General features: G+C 43.4%; 1 protein-coding gene across 4 annotated transcripts in view; it reads left to right on the forward strand.

Moving 5' to 3' along the window:
- Positions 1-21,143, forward strand: part of TMEM200A (transmembrane protein 200A) — a 71,172-nt gene that overhangs the window by 44,621 nt on the left and 5,408 nt on the right. The window contains exon 2 of one of the 4 annotated variants that reach the window (XM_084831694.1): positions 19,936-20,185. The exons of 2 other annotated variants lie outside the window; for them this stretch is intronic. In XM_084831694.1, the coding sequence (XP_084687820.1) occupies positions 20,176-20,185 (10 nt within the window). In that variant the 5' untranslated portion in view covers positions 19,936-20,175. Of the gene's footprint in view, positions 1-16,802; positions 16,921-19,935; positions 20,186-21,143 lie in introns of all 4 variants that reach the window. One more of the 4 variants, XM_084831708.1, reaches the window with a different exon arrangement.

Consider the following 21,143-nt stretch of genomic DNA (forward strand, 5'->3'; position numbering starts at 1 on the left):
TGTGTTTTTTAATGTATAGACTTGTTTTCATTATATGTTATGATTCTGGCTCTACATATGTAACAGGATGAAATGGGAATAGGGTGGTAAAATAGACCACATCACATTGGATTGTAGTTTGGGTGCACCATTTCTCTTGCATGTGTAGATCCAGTCTCAGAGGTTCCACAAAAGATGGTGGTGTTGCCTGGAACCCTTGTAGCTATAAATCAAAAGGAATTAAACATTTGGGTTCCAAGTGGGACCTTGCTATGGCATATTTAGGCATGGAAACAGCAACCAACACATTGCCAAGAAGGAAGGTTGTATCCAATGTTAGTCCCATTTAGAGTAGATCCATTGAAATGAATGGGACTGAAGTTAGATTAACATTGGATACAATCCGGAGTTCACACGCCTTCTGGTTAGCTGGTAAGCTAATGAGTTGTTTACTATATCTCATTTGTAACAAATACTATGTAACTACGTATACATAGGAACTATGTGGATCAGCCAGAAGCAACATGATGATTGCATTGTCCATGTGTGACCTGCCACTCAGCCTAAGATCACCAGAGGTCTTCCTATGTCTTTGGCCACTTGTTCTATAATCATGCCCAGGAGGTATGACTGTGATATAGTCTGTAAAAATGTACATTTTTAAACCATTTAAATAATGGCTGCAACAATAAGTTAGCAACTGTCTGTCATTGTAGGATGATGGGTTTGCCACATTCCCCTAGGTGACCCAGGATACCTTAGATTGTGCTTCATTCTGTTGCTGAAAAGGCCCATTCTAGATTGAAAGGAGGGGCCACATACTAAATCTGAATACTTTAGGGAACAATTGCAGCCAACACTCTGCTTCTTACCATCATGCATGTTTTGAAGCTATAGGAGCCATCTCTCATCACAGTTAGTCTGTGATGTCAGCTCCTATTATTTGTAAGAACATTCTACTCATTGGCATCTAATGTCTCTCTCAGCTCTGGATTTGCAAGCATTTTTAAATTGGAGGATGGGGTGACCTTGGAATTACTTAGTGCTGCCTATCTCACCAGAGAGTATACTGACATTCCACACCTGGGGATGAAATGCCATGCCTTTTAAAAACAACAACAGCAAACCAGTAAACCTGTATATAGGAGAAGCAAGAAAAGGTTGGTCAACTTGTCAGGTACAGAATGTAATACTTTAGCTGCAGGAGCCACTCTATATGATTGGGCCATCAGAATTGTGACAAATATAGTTGGACAGTTCTGAAGTTGGTCATGTTACCTAGTTACTGTACAACTGCATTCATTTTTTCCAGAGTTTTGCTTCTGCCCACCTAGAGACAACATATTTGTTTACCCGGTCAGATAGCTCTGGGCAATTCAAGGATGGAATTCTGGTGTTGTCTCTACTATGACATTGAAACATCTCAAACTCAAACGACAAAATTTTCCTATTCAGATCCTAGGGCTCTTTTCTGCTTAAAATATGGGGGCGGGATCCATCTCTATATAACAAAGCAATTTGGTATAATTGGCTATTCATTACTTATACACTCTGTGCATTTATGCATTGCTCTACATTATTATGGGGTTGCCCTTTTTTAGGGGTTGCAGGGGATAATTCCCTCATGCCTTTCACTCTTCTCTGGTGGTGTCTGCATCTTCTCTGGGTTTGCATCCAGACTTAGTAGAATTTCAGTCCCATTGAAACCAATGGGACCAGTTAGCCATGATTTATCCCATTGATTTCAATGGGAACAAAGTGCAACTAATTTAGTCTGGCTCCAAACACTGCTTTCTGTATAACGGTATCATTTGTATACATCTCTCTGTATTAAGAAAGAACATCTAGCAAGTTTGCCTTTGGACTTTTTCTGTCTCATTGTCAAACAACTTGGACTTCAAAAATTTAGAAAATCAGTCATGAGACAGGTGAGAAAATATTAGGAGAAAAACAAACACAACTGAGAAACTAGAGAGAGGAGGGATGGGGGTGGGAGAAAGTGTGAGGATTATAATTTGGTTCAGCATTCTATGTGCGGTGGAACTAGGGTGCTTTAAGGAAACGTGACGAAGAAGTACCATTTTCTGTATCAAATACATTTGCTAGGAAATTCACTAAGATTATAAGTGAACTGTAACATTGTGGGTTTTTTTTTAACCCTATATAACATCAACACTCAGTAAGAATTACAATCCTGTTTAAAAATGGAATGGATGAGATTGTAATTCCTTGCCCGTCATTCCATGAATCTTTTATATAGCCTTGCTTTTCATGAGAATTTACCTGCTGCTATAGTGGGACCTAGGAGATAATGTTCTCAGGGCTTTAAACACTTGTGCAATGAGTGCTATGTCACAGTCAGGCAAGCTAAAAGAAGACGTTAAGGGAGTTTTGTTTCTGTCAGTTTCCAGAGAGGTAGTCTCCTGTTGCAGCACAAAAAGCAAAGAGTCTTGTGGCACCTAAAGACTGACAAATGTATTATGGAACGAGCTTTCATGGAGCAGAGTGGACTCTGGTCCACAAAAGCTAATGCCATAATAAATTTGTTAGTCTTTAAACTGTCATAACACTCTTTTCTGTTTGTGAAACGATGTGGTTTTGTAGCAGGATTGACTCTGGCACTTCTCTTTCTAGAAATTATGTACTGCTCCCAAGCAGTCCTGTTGTACACAAGGGAGAGATAAACATCCCCACACATTCTGAACACAGGCATGGAAGGAGGGGCATAACATCTGTTGGAATATAGAACTAGCGCTAGGACACTCTTCTGGCTCCTAGTATTGGTGATCTCTGTGGCTCATAGGTAGACACCCGATCTATGCAATTTTTTCAGGTTGCACCCAATGAGAAAATAGATGGGTGGTAATGGCTTTTGTCAAGGACGCTGAAAAGATCTGCTCTGTCATCTTGCCCCATAACTAATAATAGCACTTCTGATAGGGACGTGTGAGCTGACAGAGTTTCATGCAACTTGCTTACATGCCCCAAATGAAGGTTATCCTGGGCATTAGATAAGAGATCCAAGTTAAGCATGTGCGAAAGCTGCTAGAGGGCATCCATTCTGCAGTTCCATTTCCCTTATCAGTTTTTCACAAGAAATCGGGCTGTCAAGTTGAATTTCCGTAGGTCCAGATGTGCATCAAGCCATTCAGTACCATCAAATCCTTACTTTCAGAAGCTGCGTGTTTTATTTGCTGCCTCAAGGCCACCTGTGGTTTTGTAGTTTTCGAGCTGCATGAGGGGCACTCTGAGACATGTGTATATTTCTGGCAATGGAAATAGCATGGCATGAAAGAGCAAAAGTATCAGGACAATGAAGACTGCTTCATGCAGAAAGGCTGAAATGCCACAAGACTGCATATACTGTGAGCATCCAAAATACACTTTATGTCAGCATAGACAGTACATAAATGTATCAAAGGCATGCTGGGTTTTTGGAAGGGCCACCTGCATTTTTAGATCAGAATTTGTCACAATGAAATTGCAATAATTGACTTGCACTGGTTTTATTTTCAGATTTCAGTGGCAAAACAGCATCACACTCCTGACATAAGGAGCACTGATAATGTAGAACTTGACTCTCAGGACTTGCGGTAGATTCCCTTGCATTTTATATTTTGTATTTTAACTTCTGTTTATTCATAATTGTGTCAGTTGGCATTCCATAGGTTTTTAGGACACTGTAGACTTCCATTCATAGGGCTAGAGTCATGGCTGATGGCAGCTAATAGGCAGCCAAGTCCTTCAAGGGACAACAGCTCCCTTACCTTTGCAGTTCAGGTATGTGGCTTATTCTCTCTGATTAGAGAGAGCCAGTCAGGTATCCCCAACCCAGTGTCCTCCAGATGTGTTGGACTACAACTCTCATCATTCCCAGCCAGCATGGCCATCTAAGACTGACAGTAAGCATTAAAATCCTGTTTAAAGATGGAATGGCTTAGATTGTAATTCCTTAAGGCAGTGCCCATCATTCCATGAATCTTTTATAGAACCTTGCTTTTCATGAGAATTTACCTGCTGCTATAGTGGGACCTAGGAGATAATGTTCTCAGTGCTTTAAGCACGTGTGCAATGCAGCGCTATGTCACAGTTGGGCAAGCTGAAAGAAGAAGCAAGAGAGTTTCGTTTCTGTCAGTTTTCAGAGAGGTAGTCTCCTGAGTCTGTTGCAGCACAAAGAGCAAAGAGTCTTGTGGCACCTTAAAGACTGACAAATGTATTATGGAATGAGCTTTCATGGAGCAGAGTGGACTCTGGTCCACAAAATCTAATGCCTTTTGCCAGCCTTTAAGGTGCCACAAGGCTCTTTCTGTCTATGATGTGACTTTGTAGCAGGATTGACTCTGCCTTGTCTCTTTCTAGAAATTACGTATTGGGCCCAAACGGTTCTGTTGGACACAAGAGATTACTGGGAGAGATAAAAAGCCCTATACATCCTGGATACAGTCATGAAAGGAAGGGGCATAACATCTATTGTGAGCGGGCAGGTCTGATTAAACCCAGGTTCAAATCCCCACTCAGTTGGATAAGCTTAAACCCTCTTTCAGCCTAAACTATCTTACTCAGTTGTTGTCAGGATGAAATGGGGCAGGGAACATATATGGTGCTTTGAGTTCCTTAGAAGAGAGGCAGGACATAAATGCAATACATAATTTTATTTATTTTTTATTAAATTTATTAATCGCCAATCTGGCTGGTCACCCAGCCACTCTGGGTGTGTACAAGGTGTATAATAAAACAGTTTAAAACAATAAAATTCTACAATAAAAACACCATATTTCTAAAAATACCCTAACCCACCCCAAGTGCCTGCCTGAAAAACCACATTTTTAATGTGTGGCAGAAGCTCGTTAAGGAGCATGGTGGAGTTCCCTAGGGAGGGAGTTCCACAGAGTGGGGGCCACCACAGAGAAGGCCCTCTCCCTTGTCCTCACCAGTCTAGCTGTCCTGGCTGATGGGACAGAGAGAAGGCCATCCAAGGCTGATCTTGTTAAGTGGCCTGTCTGGTGTTGCTGGAGGCACTTTTTAAGATAATTACATGATGCTAGCACTCTCATAGTTTGTAATTTTCACTTTTAAGTTTCTTCTCCTATTTACCATTATGCTTCACTGTGTATCGGCACTGTGTATTCCAAGTAGTTGCGGACATGTGCATTGTACAGCTATCTAGTCATTAGGGAGTTAGGATGAGCCATGGCTCCCTTTGCCGAATGTATGCTCAGTGGTAAGATATTTGCTATTGTGTAACTGACAGATGGATGCAACAGTAAGGTTCTGCTACTAAACGAGGAAGGGTGAGGCAATGGTCAGTGGAAGTGTCAATGTCCAACTTTTATCCATAGTGAGTGAAAGATCATGGAATATGGTGCAGGCTGCGCTACCTGCATGCACTATCCTCAGTAGCCCATCATGTAAAAATACCCCACTACATGTATTTTGGCACCTCCTGCTTGTTTAGTCATTAAGTCGTGTCCGACTCTTCGTGACCCCATGGACCATAGCACGCCAGGCCTTCCTGTCCTCCGCTCTCTCCCAGAGTGTGTTCAAGTTCATATTCATTGCATCCGTGATGCTATCTAGCCATCTCATCCTCTGCCGTCCCCTTCTCCTTTTGCCTTCAATCTTTCCCAGCATCAGGGTCTTTTCCAGGGAGTTTTCTCTTCGCATTAGGTGACCAAAATATTTGAGCTTCAGTTTCAGTATCTGTCCTTCCAGTGAGCAGTCAGGGTTGATTTCCTTTAGGATTGACTGATTTGACTTCCTTGCAGTCCAGGGGACTCGTAAGAGTCTTCTCCAGGACCACAGTCTGAAAGCACCAATTCTTCGGCGCTCTGCCTTCCGTATAGTTCAGCTCTCACAGCCATACGTTACTACTGGGAAAACCATAGCTTTGATTATACAAACCTTTGTCGGCAAGGTGATGTCACTGCTTCTTACTATGCTGTCTAGGTTTGCCATAGCTTTCCCCCCAAGGAGCAACCATCTTTTAATGTCATGGCTACAGTCACCGTCTGCAGTGATCTTGGAGCTCAAGAAAATAAAAACTGTCACTGTTTCCATTTCTTACCCTTCTATATGCCAGGAAGTGATGGGGCCAGATGCCATGATCTTAGCTTTTTTAATGTTGAGTTTCAAACCAGCTTTTTCCTCAATTTCTTTGCATTGTTCATTTAAGAAGGCCTTCTTGTCTCTCCTTGCTATTCTCTGGAAATCTGCATTCAGTTGGATATATCTTCCCCTTTCTGCCTTGCTTTTCGCTTCCCTTCTTTCCTCAGCTACTTGTAAAGCCTCATCAGACAGCCAATTTGCTTTCTTGCATTTCTTTTTCTTTGGGATGGATTGAGTTGCTGCCTCCTGAACAGTGTTACAGACCTCCATCCATAGTTCCTCAGGCACTCTATCAGGTCTAATCCTTAAATCCATTCATCACCTCCACTGTATATTCATAAGGGATATGATTTAGGTCATACCTGAATGGTTTAGTGGTTTTCCCTACGTTCTTCAATTTAAGCCAAAATTTTGCAATAAGAAGTTCATGATTTGAGCCACAGTCAGCTCCTGGTCTTGTTTTTACTGACCGTACAGAGCTTCTCCATCTTTGACTGCAAAGGACATAATCAATCTGATTTCGATATTGACCATCTGGTGATGTCCATGTGTAGAGTCACCTCTTGTGCTGTTGGAAAAGAGTGTTTGCTATGATCAGCGTGTTCTCTTGGCAAAACTCTATTCACCTTTGTCCTGCTTCATTTTGTACACCAAGGCCATGCTTGCCTCTTATCTCGGTGATTTCTTGACTTCCTACTTTAGCATTCCAATCCCCTATGATGAAAAGGACATTTTTTTTTTATGTTAGTTCTAGAAAGTGTTGTAGGTCTTCATAGAACCGATCAACCTCAGCTTCTTCGGCCTCAGTGGTTGGGGCATAGACTTGAGTTATTGTGATGTTGCATGGTTTGCTTTGGATTCGTACTGAGATCATTCTATAATTTTTAAGATTGTACCCCAGTACTGCTTTTCCCACCCTTTTGTTGACTATGAGTGCTACTCCATTTCTTCTAAGGGATTCTTGCCCACAGTAGTAGATATAATGGTCATCTGAATTAAATTCACCCATGCTTGTCCATTTTAGTTTGCTGATTCCCAAGATGTAGATGTTCAGTCTTGCCATCTCATGTTTGACCACCTCCAGCTTACCTTGATTCATTGATCTTACATTCCAGGTTCCTAAACAATATTGTTCTTTACAGCATCAGACTTTCTTTTCACCACCAGACACATCCACAGCTGAGTGTCCTTTTGGCTTTGACCCAGCCACTTCACTCTTTCTGGCGCTACTTGGAAATTCCCTCTGCTCTTCCCCAGTAGTATATTGGACACCTTCCGACCTGAGGGGCTCATCTTCCGGCGTCATCTCTTTTAGCCTTGTGATACGTTCCATGGGGTTTTCTTGGCAAGAATACTGGAGTGGGTTGCCATTTCCTTCTCCAGTGGACCACATCTTGTCAGAACTCTCCGCCATGACCTGTCCATCTTGGGTGGCCCTGCACGGCATAGCTTATGGCTTCACTGAGTTATGCAAGCCCCTTCGCCACAACAGGGCAGTGGTCCATGAAGGGGCACCTCCTGCTACCCATTCTTATTACAATGCCCATGCAGACACCATTACCCCTGTTTTAATAGCTGTTGATACATTGCACATGTCTTCTTGGCCTTGCTGAATGTGAATTAGAATTGAGACAACCACTTAAAAATCATCAATTGTGTGTTTATTTCTATAACTGCACGCCCATGTAATTATTCCTTTACTTACCTTTGCAAATGTGCCATTTAAAGGAATGGGTAGGGGGGAATCTGGGCTGGTGGGAGATTAAATAGCAGACATATGGTCAAAGAAGAATATACCATGGACAGTTGCCAAGGTATAGTCTTTGGCTGACCTAGTTCTGTTTATTCTGTCACAATAATATTTGTATTCATAAAGCTAATAATATAAATTTTATGTCTTCTGGCTCTGCTGGTCCTGCTTAGAAAAAGCTATTATTATTGCCCTTTATGTCACTGTATTGTGCTGCCATTCTCTTTGCTTTTCTACTCCTCCTTTGCTGATTTGCTGTGAGTATAGTTCTTGAGTTTTGAAGTGCACTATGTGTTCCCATTTTAGATTAAAGGATTTCTCTAATAGCAATTGCCCTCTTAGCGAAAAAGAAAAAAAAGCATGGCATATTCAGTAATAGTTTTTCCTAACCTATCATTTTCAAACACTTGTTGTATAAGGGTGAGAAATGTTGTTTCCTTACTATTCTAACTTAATCTAACTTTTTTACTAATCTAATTGGCCTATAAAAACATCACTGATGAAAAAAGGATTTTTAACGTTGGGAACTGATTCCCCCTAATTTCTAAACACATTTTTATTGTGATTTCTAGAAGCAAAGGCACATCGAAAACAGATTGGGATGTGAAAATCAGGATTGAAAATCCAAAGATTATGTCCCAAAATAGAAAGAAGTGTCATGGTTTAAAGAGCTTAGGCAGTCCACTGCAGAGCTTGTACTTCTTATGAAATTGTTTCCTTTTGTTTTTGTCTCTGTTCCATTTTCAGATAAGTTGCTGATAGTAAAAAGCTGAATTCTACAGGCTATGAGAGAGAGAGAGAGAGAGAGAGAGAGAGATGGGGTTGCAGCTACAGATGGGATCGAAGAGAGATGTTGCTTGAAAGGACAGTCTTTTAATAGTTGCTGTGTGGGGGTAGGTACATCAAGGGTGCGGGAGGAAAACATTAGAAGGGGAATAGCCACACTTTTTTTAGGTGTGAAGGAGGTAAGGTGCTATAGAACTTAATCTGAAAAGAAATGGTGCCAGAGCTCAAAGCTATACAGCTTGACATCTGAAGAACTATCCCTTCCACGTGCGCATTAACACCCTTCTCTGGTGGGTGATGACCTAGGAATGGGCCTTTTCAGTGCTGACTTTCGAATGTTCTCCTGAGGGTTACTCACCTCAAGTGAGGATTACTCACCTGGTGCCTAGTCTGATTGATTAGTTTAAGGTGCCAGGTTAAGACCTTTTTTATTTGCCTAGCCCTTGACTTGGGAGACAGGAGGAATGTTATTAGGCAGGTTGGCAAGCATTCATTTCAAGAACTCAGAAAAGCTCTCCAGTTCTTGCAAGTACTCGAAGGGAATATTATCCAAGAAATTATCATTTTTTAGCTGAATGTGGGAATATTCACGTATCCCTAGGATTGTATCCAAGATTGTCATTCTGCTGACAGAAGGAGCTCCATCAGCAGAACTGGGAGGAGGGGGGCAATTTTCCATCCCTGTCTCCTCTGCCCCTAAAAATCTGCTTCAGAGGGCTAGGAAACCCTCCAGAGATTTTTGGACGGTGCAAGAGGGGAGAGAGAGAGGGAGAAAGTCCCACTGGGCTAGCAGACTTCTGCTAGCATGACATGGGACTTAACCCCTTGCTTCCCTGATCTTCCTGCAGAGGTGCATGAGAATGAAAGATCCAGTCAGGACTACAGTCCTTTGCGCACTCTTGCATTCCCTGTCTACTCAGATTTCTAAGCCATGTGGAGAAATGCCAGCCCCTTCTTCTTTTCACATAGAAGTGAATGATGCATTCATTCTTCATGTTTAAAAACTAGGGAGTTTGGGTTGGCAAGATTGTTGAAGAACAGTTGCTCATTCCCTTTTTCTCTCCATCTGCTGTCCTACAGGTGAGCACTTAGCTGGTAACTACATAAAAGCATATAGTAGTATGTTGAGATACATTTCAAAGTCACAGAAAGGTTCAAGAAGGGCAAGAGAGTCAGGTAAACACTTCTCTTATATATATGCCTATTACTAGTCCCAGTCATAGGACTAGTAGAACATAAAATTTTACAAACATGACTTCAGCCAGAAGCCAGAAGAGAGCTCCAGAGTGGCATAGTGGACTAGCCCACTTGGCTGTGAAGCTGTAGCTCGGGGTTCCCCAATGCAGCCCCTACAGAGCTCTTCATTCCCTGCCCCCTTCCAAAAACCAGGTTCTCCTTCCTGTTCCTGAGCTTGCTGCTGATCAGCTGTTCGGTGGGCAGGCAGGGAACACAAGGAAAAGGGGGAGAGGGGAGAGAAAGCGTGAGGCAAGAGGATGGGGGGGGGGCTAAAGTGAGGTAAAGTGGTGGGAGGGTCAAGAAGCAATTCTTTCCATTTCCCTTTCATCCCAGCCTCTAGCCTCACTATTTTCATCACCACCAGCACCACCCCACACACACACTCACCTCCTGACTAGCCAGGCCCCCACATCAGCCATTGTGTGACTAGCCACATTCTCCAAGGGAGCCCACAGCAGTTTCTGAAGTCCTCAAATGTGCTCATGGGTCCAAAGGTTGGGGGCCACTGCTCTAGGTCATTTTGGGCCAGTCACTATCTCTCAGCCTAGCCTAAGAAACAGCATTGTTATGGATAAAAAAGGGGTGTGGGGAGAGAGTGAGAGGACTGTATACACTGCCTTGAGTTCCTTGGAAGAAAGGCAGGTTATAAATGAAACAATCAAATCAATAAATAAACCTCCGACCTGTGTCACTCCGTTAAAAAGGTCAATTTTGCACATGTATAACCAAGCTACTCTTGTAAGACAATTTAAAAGACTGTAGAATTGCAGGCACGTTGTTCCATGCACCATGGCTTCCAGTGCAGGGGTACTGCTCTGAGGGAGAACACTGGCTCTGGATGAAAGGAACGTCAGGGGAAAGCAGTGGATGGGCGGGAAGGACCACAGCCCAGTGGTAGGGCATATGCTTTGTAGCATATATAGGGCAGAATCCGGAAGGGCACTTACACCCCCACTGATTCCTTTCCACCCCACCAATTCCCTTCCTCAAGTGGTGGGTCCCATTGATTCCACTGTGCAAGAGCGACCCGATGCTTATGCAAGCGAGATTTAACGCTTCCTAGAGGAAGCCTCAAAACAAGCAGAAACAAGTGTTTCTGCTCATTTTGGGCTCCCCCAGAAGTACTAAATCAACATTGCACAAGTGGTGGGGGCTGCATACACAATGGAATTGGCAGGGTGTAAGAGAATCAGTGGTAAGTACCCCCTTGGATTCTGCCTCCCCACCATTTTTTATCCACAACAACCCTGTGAATTAGGCTAGGTTGAGAGACAGTGATTGGCCCAAAGTTAAAAAAAAAAAAAGGTAAAGGTGTCCCCAACCAGTCGTGTCCGACTCTAGGGTGTGGTGCTCAACTCCATTTCTAAGCCGAAGAGCCAGCGCTGTCCGAAGATGCTTCCGTGGTCATGTGGCCGGCATGACTGAACACCGAGGTGCACGGAACGCTGTTACCTTTCCCGCCGAAGCGGTACCTATTTATCTACTTGCAGTTTCTTGCTTTCGAACTGCTAGGTTGGCAGAAGCTGGGACTGAAGAGGGGAGCTCACTTCGTCACACAGCACTTGGGTCTCGAACTGCTGTCCTGCTGACCTTCCGGTCTGCAGTTCAGCGTCTTAACCACTAAGCCACCGCGGCCCAAGGTTACCCCTGTGTTATCTTAATGGGGACTTAAATATTTATGAATGATGTCAGCATTGCAGGGTCGCCACTTTGACTTAAGTGGAACTTGTTTTCCAGCAAGTGTGCTGCTTAGCACCATTGTCTTGGAGCATTTTTTCTCTTCCCCCTTACCTGTCCCTTTCTCACCACCTCTTTTGCAATCAGGAAAGTTGAAAGGACTGGGAAGAGAGAGAAAAAGAAACAATAAAATGGGAATAAAAGTGTAAACAATTAAGAAGCAAAAATGCTTATTTTTAATAGGCACGTTGTTGTTTTTAAAGTACTTTTGGTGGAATATTTTACTATGATGCTTCAATTGTATGTTGTAATTCACTTTGAAGTCCATGGGGGTGGCGGGGGGGGGGGGGAAGCACCCAAAAATACTAGTACAAAGAAATATAATAGAAGAAAATGGGAGGGAATACTTAATACACAGGTATATGAAGTCAGAATGCATTAGAGAGCCACCCTCAACCATTGACTGAAGCTGATGGGAGGGCCACAGGTTCCTCATCCCTGTATTAGCCAGTCCAACACACGATCCTAGAAGTTGTTTAACATTTGATTTCTTTATGTGAGAGAAGAAAGTAGTGAAATAATATTGGAAGAAGCCTTTTGGGTGCAGATCTCTTTATATCCACATGAAAATATAAAATTAAGCTTGGATCCCAAGATCCACGAAGAGAAGGCGTTTGGGGAGGTGCCGGAAGGAGGAGAAGATGGGGGAATTCTTCTCTTTCTATGATCATTCTTCCTTTGGTGGAACAGGATCCAAGCCATCATTTTCTTTCCACCTACACTCGTCCTTACCTGCCATGCTCTCAGTTTAATCCTTTCTTGCTTGCAAAATGTACACAATATATATAGTATATATATTTAAACATTGAGATTGGAGAGTATACATGCATTTATTCCACCAGCTTTGTGCTTGATAACAACAAAGGAATCCACTTGGACTAAAGGAGGAATATCATTCTTGCAACCAAATAACATAATATGTATTCGTACAAACCTTTGGAAAACAGAGCTAGTCATACTTAGAATGTTGTTGTTGTTGTTGTTGTTGTTCAGTCGTTCAGTCGTGTCCGACTCTTCGTGACCCCATGGACCATAGCACGCCAGGCCTTCCTGTCCTGCGCTCTCTCCCGGAGCGTGCTCAAGTTCATATTCATTGCATCCGTGATGCTATCTAGCCATCTCATCCTCTGCCGTCCCCTTCTCCTTTTGCCTTCAGTCTTTCCCAGCATCAGGGTCTTTTCCAGGGAGTTTTCTCTTCGCATTAGGTGGCCAAAATATTGGAGCTTCAGCTTCATTATCTGTCCTTCCAATGAGCAGTCAGGGTTGATTTCCTTTAGGATGGACTGATTTGACCTCCTTGCAGTCCAGGGGACTCGTAAGAGTCTTCTCCAGCACCACAGTTCGAAAGCATCAATTCTTCGGCGCTCAGCCTTCCTTACAGTCCAGCTCTCACAGCCATACATTACTACTGGGAAAACCATAGCTTTGATTAGACAGACCTTTGTCGGCAAGGTGATGTCTCTGCTTCTTACTATGCTGTCTAGGTTTGCCATAGCTTTCCTCCCAAGGAGCAAGCGTCTTTGAATTTCATGGCTACAGTCACCGTCTGCGGTGATCTTGGAGCCCAAGAAAGTAAAATCTGTCACTGCTTCCATTTCTTCCCCTTCTATATGCCAGGAAGTGATAGGGCCAGATGACATGATCTTAGTTGTTTTAATGTTGAGTTTCAAACCAGCTTTTGCACTCTCCTCTTTCACCCTCAACAAGAGGATCTTGAGATCCTCTTCGCTTTCTGCCATTAGGGTGGTATCGTCTGCATATCGGAGGTTGTTGATAATTCTCCCGGCAATCTTAATTCCGACCTGTGATTCATCCAACCCGGCATTTCTCATGATGTACTCTGTATATAAGTTAAATAAGCAGGGTGACAATATGCAGCCTTGTCGTATTCCTTTCCCAATTTTGAACCAATCGGTTGTTCCATGTCTGGTTCTTACTGTTGCTTCTTGACCCTCGTACAGGTTTCTCAGGAGACAGGTAAGGTGGTCTGGTACTCCCATCACTTTAAGAATTTGCCACAGTTTGTTGTGATCCACACAATCAAAGGCTTTAGCGTAGTCAATGAAGCAGAAAGAGACGTTTTTCTGGAATTCTCTTGCTTTCTCCATGATGCAGCGAATGTTGGCGATTTGATCTCTAGTTCCTCTGCCTCTTCTAAACCCAGCTTGTACTTCCGGTAGTTCTCGGTTCACATACTGCTGAAGCCTAGCTTGTAGGATTTTGAGCATCACCTTGCTGGCATGTGAAATGAGCGCAATTGTGCGGTAGTTTGAACACTCTTTGGCGTTGCCCTTCTTTGGAAATGGAATGTAAACTGACCTTTTCCAGTCTTGTGGCCACTGTTGAGTGTTCCAGATTTGTTGGCATATTGAATGCAGCACTTTAACAGCATCATCTTTTAGGATTTTAAATAGCTCGGCTGGAATACTGTCATCTCCGCTAGCTTTGTTGTTACTAATGCTTCCTAAGGCCCACTTGACTTCACTCTCTAGGATGTCCGGCTCAAGTTCAGTGACCGCACTATCATGGCTATCAGGGACATTCAGATCTTTCCTGTATAGTTCTTCTGTGTATTCTTGCCACCTCTTCTTAATCTCATCTGCTTCTGTTAGGTCCCTGCCTTCTTTGTCCTTTATCATGCCCGTCTTTGCACAAAACGTTCCCTTGAGATCTCCAATTTTCTTGAAGAGATCTCTAGTCTTTCCCATTCTGTTGTTTTCCTCGATTTCTTTGCATTGTTCATTTAAGAAGGCCTTCTTGTCTCTCCTTGCTATTCTCTGGAGCTCTGCATTCAGTTGGGTATATCTTCCCCTTTCTGCCTTGCTTTTCGCTTCCCTTCTTTCGTGAGCTACTTGTAAAGCCTCATCAGACAGCCACTTGGCTTTCTTGCATTTCTTTTTCTTTGGGACGGATTTCGTTGCTGCCTCCTGAACAATGTTACGGACCTCCGTCCATAGTTCCTCAGGCACTCTGTCTATCAGGTCTAATCCCTGAAATCTATTCCTCACCTCCACTGTATATTCATCAGGGATATGATTTAGGTCATACCTGAATGGTTTAGTGGTTTTCCCAACGTTCTTCAATTTAAGCCGAAATTTTGCAAGAAGCAGCTCATGATCTGAACCACAGTCAGCTCCAGGTCTTGTTTTTACTGACTGTATGGAGCTTCTCCATCTTTGGCTGCAAAGGACATAATCAATCTGATTTCGATATTGACCATCTGGTGACGTCCATGTATAGAGTCGCCTCTTGTGCTGTTGGAAAAGAGTGTTTGCTATGATCAGCATGTTCTCTTGGCAAAACTCTATTAGCTTTTGTCCTGCTTCATTTTGTACACCAAGGCCATGCCTGCCTGTTATCCCGGTGATTTCTTGACTTCCTTCTTTAGCATTCCAATCCCCTATGATGAAGAGGACATCTTTTTTTGGTGTTAGTTCTAGAAGGTGTTGTAGGTCTTCATAGAACCGATCAACCTCAGCTTCTTCGGCCTCAGTGGTTGGGGCATAGACTTGAATTACTGTGATGTTGAATGGTTTGCCTTGGATTCGTACCGAGATCATTCTATCATTTTTAAGATTGTACCCCAGTACTGCTTTTCCCACCCTTTTGTTGACTATGAGTGCTACTCCATTTCCTCTAAGGGATTCTTGCCCACAATAGTAGATATGATGGTCACCTGAATTAAATTCGCCCATGCCTGTCCATTTTAGTTCGCTGATTCCCAAGATGTCGATGTTCAATCTTGCCATCTCATGTTTGACCACCTCCAGCTTACCTTGATTCATTGATCTGACATTCCAGGTTCCTAAACAATATTGTTCTTTACAGCATCGGATTTTCTTTTCACCGCCAGACACATCCACAGCTGAGTGTCCTTTTGGGTTTGGCCCAGCCGCTTCACTCTTTCTGGCGCTACTTGGAAATACCCTCTGCTCTTCCCCAGTAGCATATTGGACACCTTCCGACCTGAGGGGCTCATCTTCCGGCGTCATCTCTTTTAGCCTTGTGATACGTTCCATGGGGTTTTCTTGGCCAGAATACTGGAGTGGGTTGCCATTTCCTTCTCCAGTGGACCACATTTTGTCAGAACTCTCTGCCATGACCTGTCCGTCTTGGGTGGCCCTGCACGGCATAGCTTATGGCTTCACTGAGTTACACAAGCCCCTTCGCCACAACAAGGCAGTGATCCATGAAGGGGCATACTTATAATAGACCAATGGAAATCATTGGGACTTAAGTTAGTCCTGATCAACTTAAAACCCTTTCATTTCAGTTGGTCTGTTCTAAGTATGGCTAAGTCTGGATCCAACCCAGTATATTGTAAATGTAAATTAAAATATAAAAATCAAGGGTCACAGTTCACTTGCTTGAACAGTTTAACCCTTCCCCCACAAAATTCCAAAACTAGAATTTGCTATATCTTATTATGTTTTATGGTTTTATTGGGGATGTATTTTTTATTTTATTAGTGTGAACCTACACTGGAGCCAATGTTTGATGAAAGGTGTTACGTAAATATATTAGATAAATTGCAATGTTACTTTTTCATAAGGCAGATTGGTTCTGTTCCCACGATGCAACCTCATGTTGAGGTTACTGACTGTGGTACAAAGAAAAGCTGCTTTCAGCAGCTGCCTGAACGCCAAACACAGAGAAAGCACATGTAGTATTTAGAGTTGACCAGGGTTGACTGTGGAAAGCCACTTGAAGAAAAGTGATGTCTGAAGGACCGTTAAGGGTGTGTTTAGAATTGTTATCTAAGGGGCTTAATCTTGTTGGATAGCGTTTCCCTTATGAAGTATCTACTGGGCCAGCTCACTTCACAGAAGTGCCTCAATATCATGCAGGCAACACTGCCATATGGCATTGAACCACAGTTGATCCTAAAACCAATATTGGTAACTTCCCTGCAGAGTCCTAAAATCAGTCTGTTCACTTGAGGCGCTGGAACTGTAGTAAAAGCTTGTGCCCATAGTTTTATTTAGTATATTGTTCATAGTCCTTGTCAAAGCATAATATGCCAAGCATAGTTTTCTTTGATGCATCCAGCAGGGGTGGGCTACTTGTGGCCTTCTGAATGTTTTGGCCCACAACTCCCATTAGCTCTAGCAGCATAACCAATGGTGATGCGAGTTGTGGGCCAAAACATCTGGAGGATCACAAGTTGCCTGCCCCTGATCTAAAGTGATTTCATCCATTAACTTCACAGATTTGAACCATTGGTTTCATGATGCATAAACCTGAAGTTCAATTTGCAGAACGCTTCAAGGAGAAAGCCATGGAGGATGAGGCCCACAAATGAACTACACTAAGAACTCATTCACACCGTATGTAATACCATCAGTACATTGCCGTTTTGAGTGTTTGCCACAGTAAATGCAGAAATTGCTAAAAGGATGAGGATTATTGCTGTCACTTGACATATAAGAGATACTTTCGACCAGCAGCTCTATAACTTCTCCTCCCCTTTGGTAACATTGCAAAATACAAAAAGTGTGACATGACATCATTGCACCCAGAGTTTTCCCTTTCCCTGCTCCACTCATTGACTGCTGCTTGTGGGGTAGGGAAAATCTCAGCTTGGTGATATCACATATTTTGTGGGTTACTAGACCTTGGGGAGAGAAGAGACAGAGGCCTTGCGTTTTCAGTGGCACCTACATATCGTCTGTAATATCTCGTTCTGGCATAAGGCTTTAAGCCAAAGTACCAAGGAGTTGCAGCCTCATTGTAGCTCTGAAGCACATGTCCATTTCGTATCCTGAGTGTTTGGGCATATAGTTCTGCCCTTTGCATTGTTTGTGTGTATTTATTGTTGCCAACCCTAGTTAAACACTGGTGTGCCGTGGTGCAGCATAAACTGTGAATTGGCTCTCATATACTGCTAGGCATATCTCGGATGCGCTTATCTTAGCTCTATTTTTAGTCTCACAGTAAATATGCAACAGATATACCAAGTTTTGATTCTGTGCCCCTGCTGCGACGCTGGCCAGCAGCAGTGTGCTTGTTCTTGTGCTACTGCTGTCATGGCAACATGCTGCACCACCACTCCTACTGCGAGGTCTGTAGCCTCGGCATTGATGCTTCCTTGTTGCTAAGCATTTGCAGTGCTTGGTCCAGGCAGGATTAGCTGTTTCTTAGAAGTACATGAGCAGCAACTTGCTATTCACTTCACAGAAGTCAGCCCAGCTTATGAACACATAAATAAATATACTGCTGCTCTATATTTGCATTGTGTGTGTGTGCGTGCGTGCGCGTGTGTGCACATATGACTGAGTGTGTGTGTGTGAGAGAGAGAGAGAGAGAGAGAGATTGTGCTGTATTTCCTGCTTATGAATGGCGAGAAGACTTGTCTAACTTTTACAAAAGTTGTTCCAGCAAAGAGATGCTGCTAGTGCTGGGAACTTTAGAATCTAAAAGACAGAGAGTGGTGATCCACTTTTTTTTCTTTCTTTCCCTCCGCCCCCCCCCCTTTGCAAACTGGGTTGTTTCTATTTTCTTTTTTAGTACCTTCTGTATAAATCATGGGATCATCATTTTCCTTGAATCTACCATATCAGCCCCACACCATCTCTGCCATAAAATTGTATGGTCAAAATGACCATGTTTGGATTTCAGCTACAGAGCAGGACAAAACAGTTGCTTCTATGCTGCCTGTTTTGTCCAGGATTTAATCACTTGTTCATTCCATTCTTATATGTTCCTGCCCAATCAAAGGTGCAGAATCTCTTTCCACCCAAGGCCTGCATTCCATTTCAGAGAAGCTCTCGGGGGCTGTATTCCAGTGGTAGGCAGGGCAGAAGGCAAATGGGCAGGTCCAAAGTACAAAAAATACCAGCATATTTTAGCTTACAGCTCTTAACTGCCAGTAACTAAGCCTTAGGAGAAGGATTTCAACCTTTTAGAGTGAAGGAAACTGTACAAAAGCCAGGAAACTGCCAAATGATTGGTGGATGGGGGAGAGGGGCAGGACCAGGGGAAAGGGGCATGGCCATTTGGGGAACCCCCAAAGGCCGAATTGGGCTGCCCGGCCTTAGGCTCTGCAGCATTGGTATACAGTAGGGATGTACGAAAGTCACTTACCTTTCTGCAGATTATGTTGATGGTGGGGGGGTAGGCGTTCCGTCCCTCCCCCCAGAATCCTCGACGGGGGGGGAGGCGATCCGTTCCTCCCCCCCGGAATCCTCCACGACCAGCTGTGCTCCATGGCAGCTCCGCAGAGCAGCCGGCCAGGCCCAGCCAGGCCAGAGCCGTCCGCAGCCAGATTTCTGGCCGCGGAGGGCTCTGGGGAAAAAAACACAAAAACCCGCGTACACAAATGGCGGCGGCTACGGCCGCTGCCATTTGCGTTCCTTATTTTTGGCCGTCTTAATCTACATAAATATTTACGTAGACTATGACGGCGAAAATAAAGGGGAATGCAAATAGTGTAGCGGGCGCTATTTGCGTCCTTTTTTGATTCCCCGTTTTAGCCTACATAAATATGTAACGTAACGTAGGCTAAAACGGCGAATCAAAAAGGGACGCAAATAGCGCCCACTACACTATTTGCGTTCCCCTTTATTTTCGCCGTCATAGTCTATGTAAATATTTACGTAGATTAAGACGGCTAAAAATAAGGAATGCAAATGGCGGCGGCCATAGCCACCACCATTTGCGTACGTGGGTTTTTGTTTTTTTAAAACCCAGCCATGATAGGCTACGTAAATCTTTACGTAGCCTATCATGTCATGTTGTTTTTTTTTACAAGACTGCAAATGGCGGCGGTGGTGGCCGGTCAGAAGACCAGCCGGAGCTGCCGCCAGAGCCGCCGCCGCCCGGAAGATCCACCCCAGGTAAGTTTCGTCCCGGGGGGGATCCGTGGGGGAGCGGGGGGGTGGCAGGCCATTCCGCCACGGAGTTTGGGGGGCCGAATGCACTGGCATTCGGCCTCACCGAGATCCGTGGCGGAATTCTTTGACATCCCTAGTATAAAGGAATAGGAGCTGAGCAATAATAAATGCTTATATTAACTATTGGGGAGGCAGAAAAACAGCATTTGGATTTTCCACCTCAGGCTCTAGAATATCTTGGACACCCATGTGCACAAATATATTCTATCCATTTTAGTGGATTTTCAGAATCAGCACAACAGCCTGATTCTTCAGACCAGGTCATATGATCCATATGTACATGACCTTTATAGGTTGGATCCAGGCCTTGCCCTCAGTGGATGGAAGGGGTCCTTCAATCCATGGAAAGCTTCTGCTCCATGGAATGCTTCTGATCAATCCATGGAAGATTTCTGATTCTGCTGGCGGAATGGGGTGAGACACTTTGCTGATTTTTCTCTCCTTCTCTAGCCCTCTACGCTCCCCCCAGAATCTGCTTCAGAGGGTTGTCGGACTCTCCAGAACAGCAGGGAAGGTGGCAGTGGGGGCTACAGGAGGAGGTGACAATTGGCAAAAAACACCTCTCCTTCCGCCAGAGGAAGCATTCTGAGCAGACCTCCACTCGGGATGCTAACGCCAGCGGAATCACACCCTGGATCCAACCCAATCTGGCATCTTGATGTTACAGTGGTGGATTTTTGACATTGCTATATGGACAGATGTATGTCTGGTCTATGTCACTTTCGTATGCGCTATTCTGTTTCCACATTAATTTGTTTTAATCATCTCCAAATACATATTTTAATATATATCTAACCCTCTTATGGTAATGGGGCTGCTGTGGACTCCAGCAGCTGTTTGAAATATAACAAATAATTAGCAAACCTCTTCATATTCCATATACTTCTCAACTGGTCAGTTGTCCTGTGGTGTTTCATCTCTCTGCCCCCCTTTCAATTTTTTAAAAATTAAATTTCACTTAATAAATGTTACTTTTTCCCTATTGAAATGAATGGGAAAGTAAACCCATGAAACACTTAAGCCAACTGGGGTCCATTCTATCAGAATAACATACAGAAAACCTTAGCATTTTGTCTGTATCATAAATTCCATTTCTTATGTGATTATACCACTTCAAGAGCATTGGGGTGGGGTGGGTGAGCAAAATTATGTACATTCCTGGTTGGGGGTGGGGCATGAGAAAGGACTGCATGGGACTACTAGACGCCAAGAGTAAACGTTACCCCAGGGGATTAATTCTGGTCCAATAAGAGAGTTTACACTCTCATAGTGCAAACTTGCAACACTGATTTCTTATTTCTAATGAAAGAAAACTCCTCCTATTAGACTAGTAGGGTACATTGGAACCCTTCCATTATTTACTATGAGCCCTAGGCATTTTTTGGTTTCTGATTTGGTTTCTCTTCTTTTGACATTGTGGGGTCTAATGTATCCCAGTAGTTTTTGTGTTGGACTACATTTTTGGAATGTATTACCAATAAGATCTATCTTTTTTCCATGTTAACTGGAGTCATTTTGAAATCCAGTTTTATTTTTATTTCAGCTAAGACTTTGAAGAGGTACATTCACAACCATTAGCAGACTGAGATTATTTTTTTTAAAATGGTGGTGGAAAATTAAATGCATATTATGTCTCAAAATATTTCTTTAAATTAATA

Source organism: Heloderma suspectum, chromosome 1 (assembly GCF_057233095.1).
Source record: "Heloderma suspectum isolate Gila_16-S chromosome 1, 16-S_ref, whole genome shotgun sequence".
NCBI classification, from domain to species: Eukaryota; Metazoa; Chordata; class Lepidosauria; order Squamata; family Helodermatidae; genus Heloderma; species Heloderma suspectum.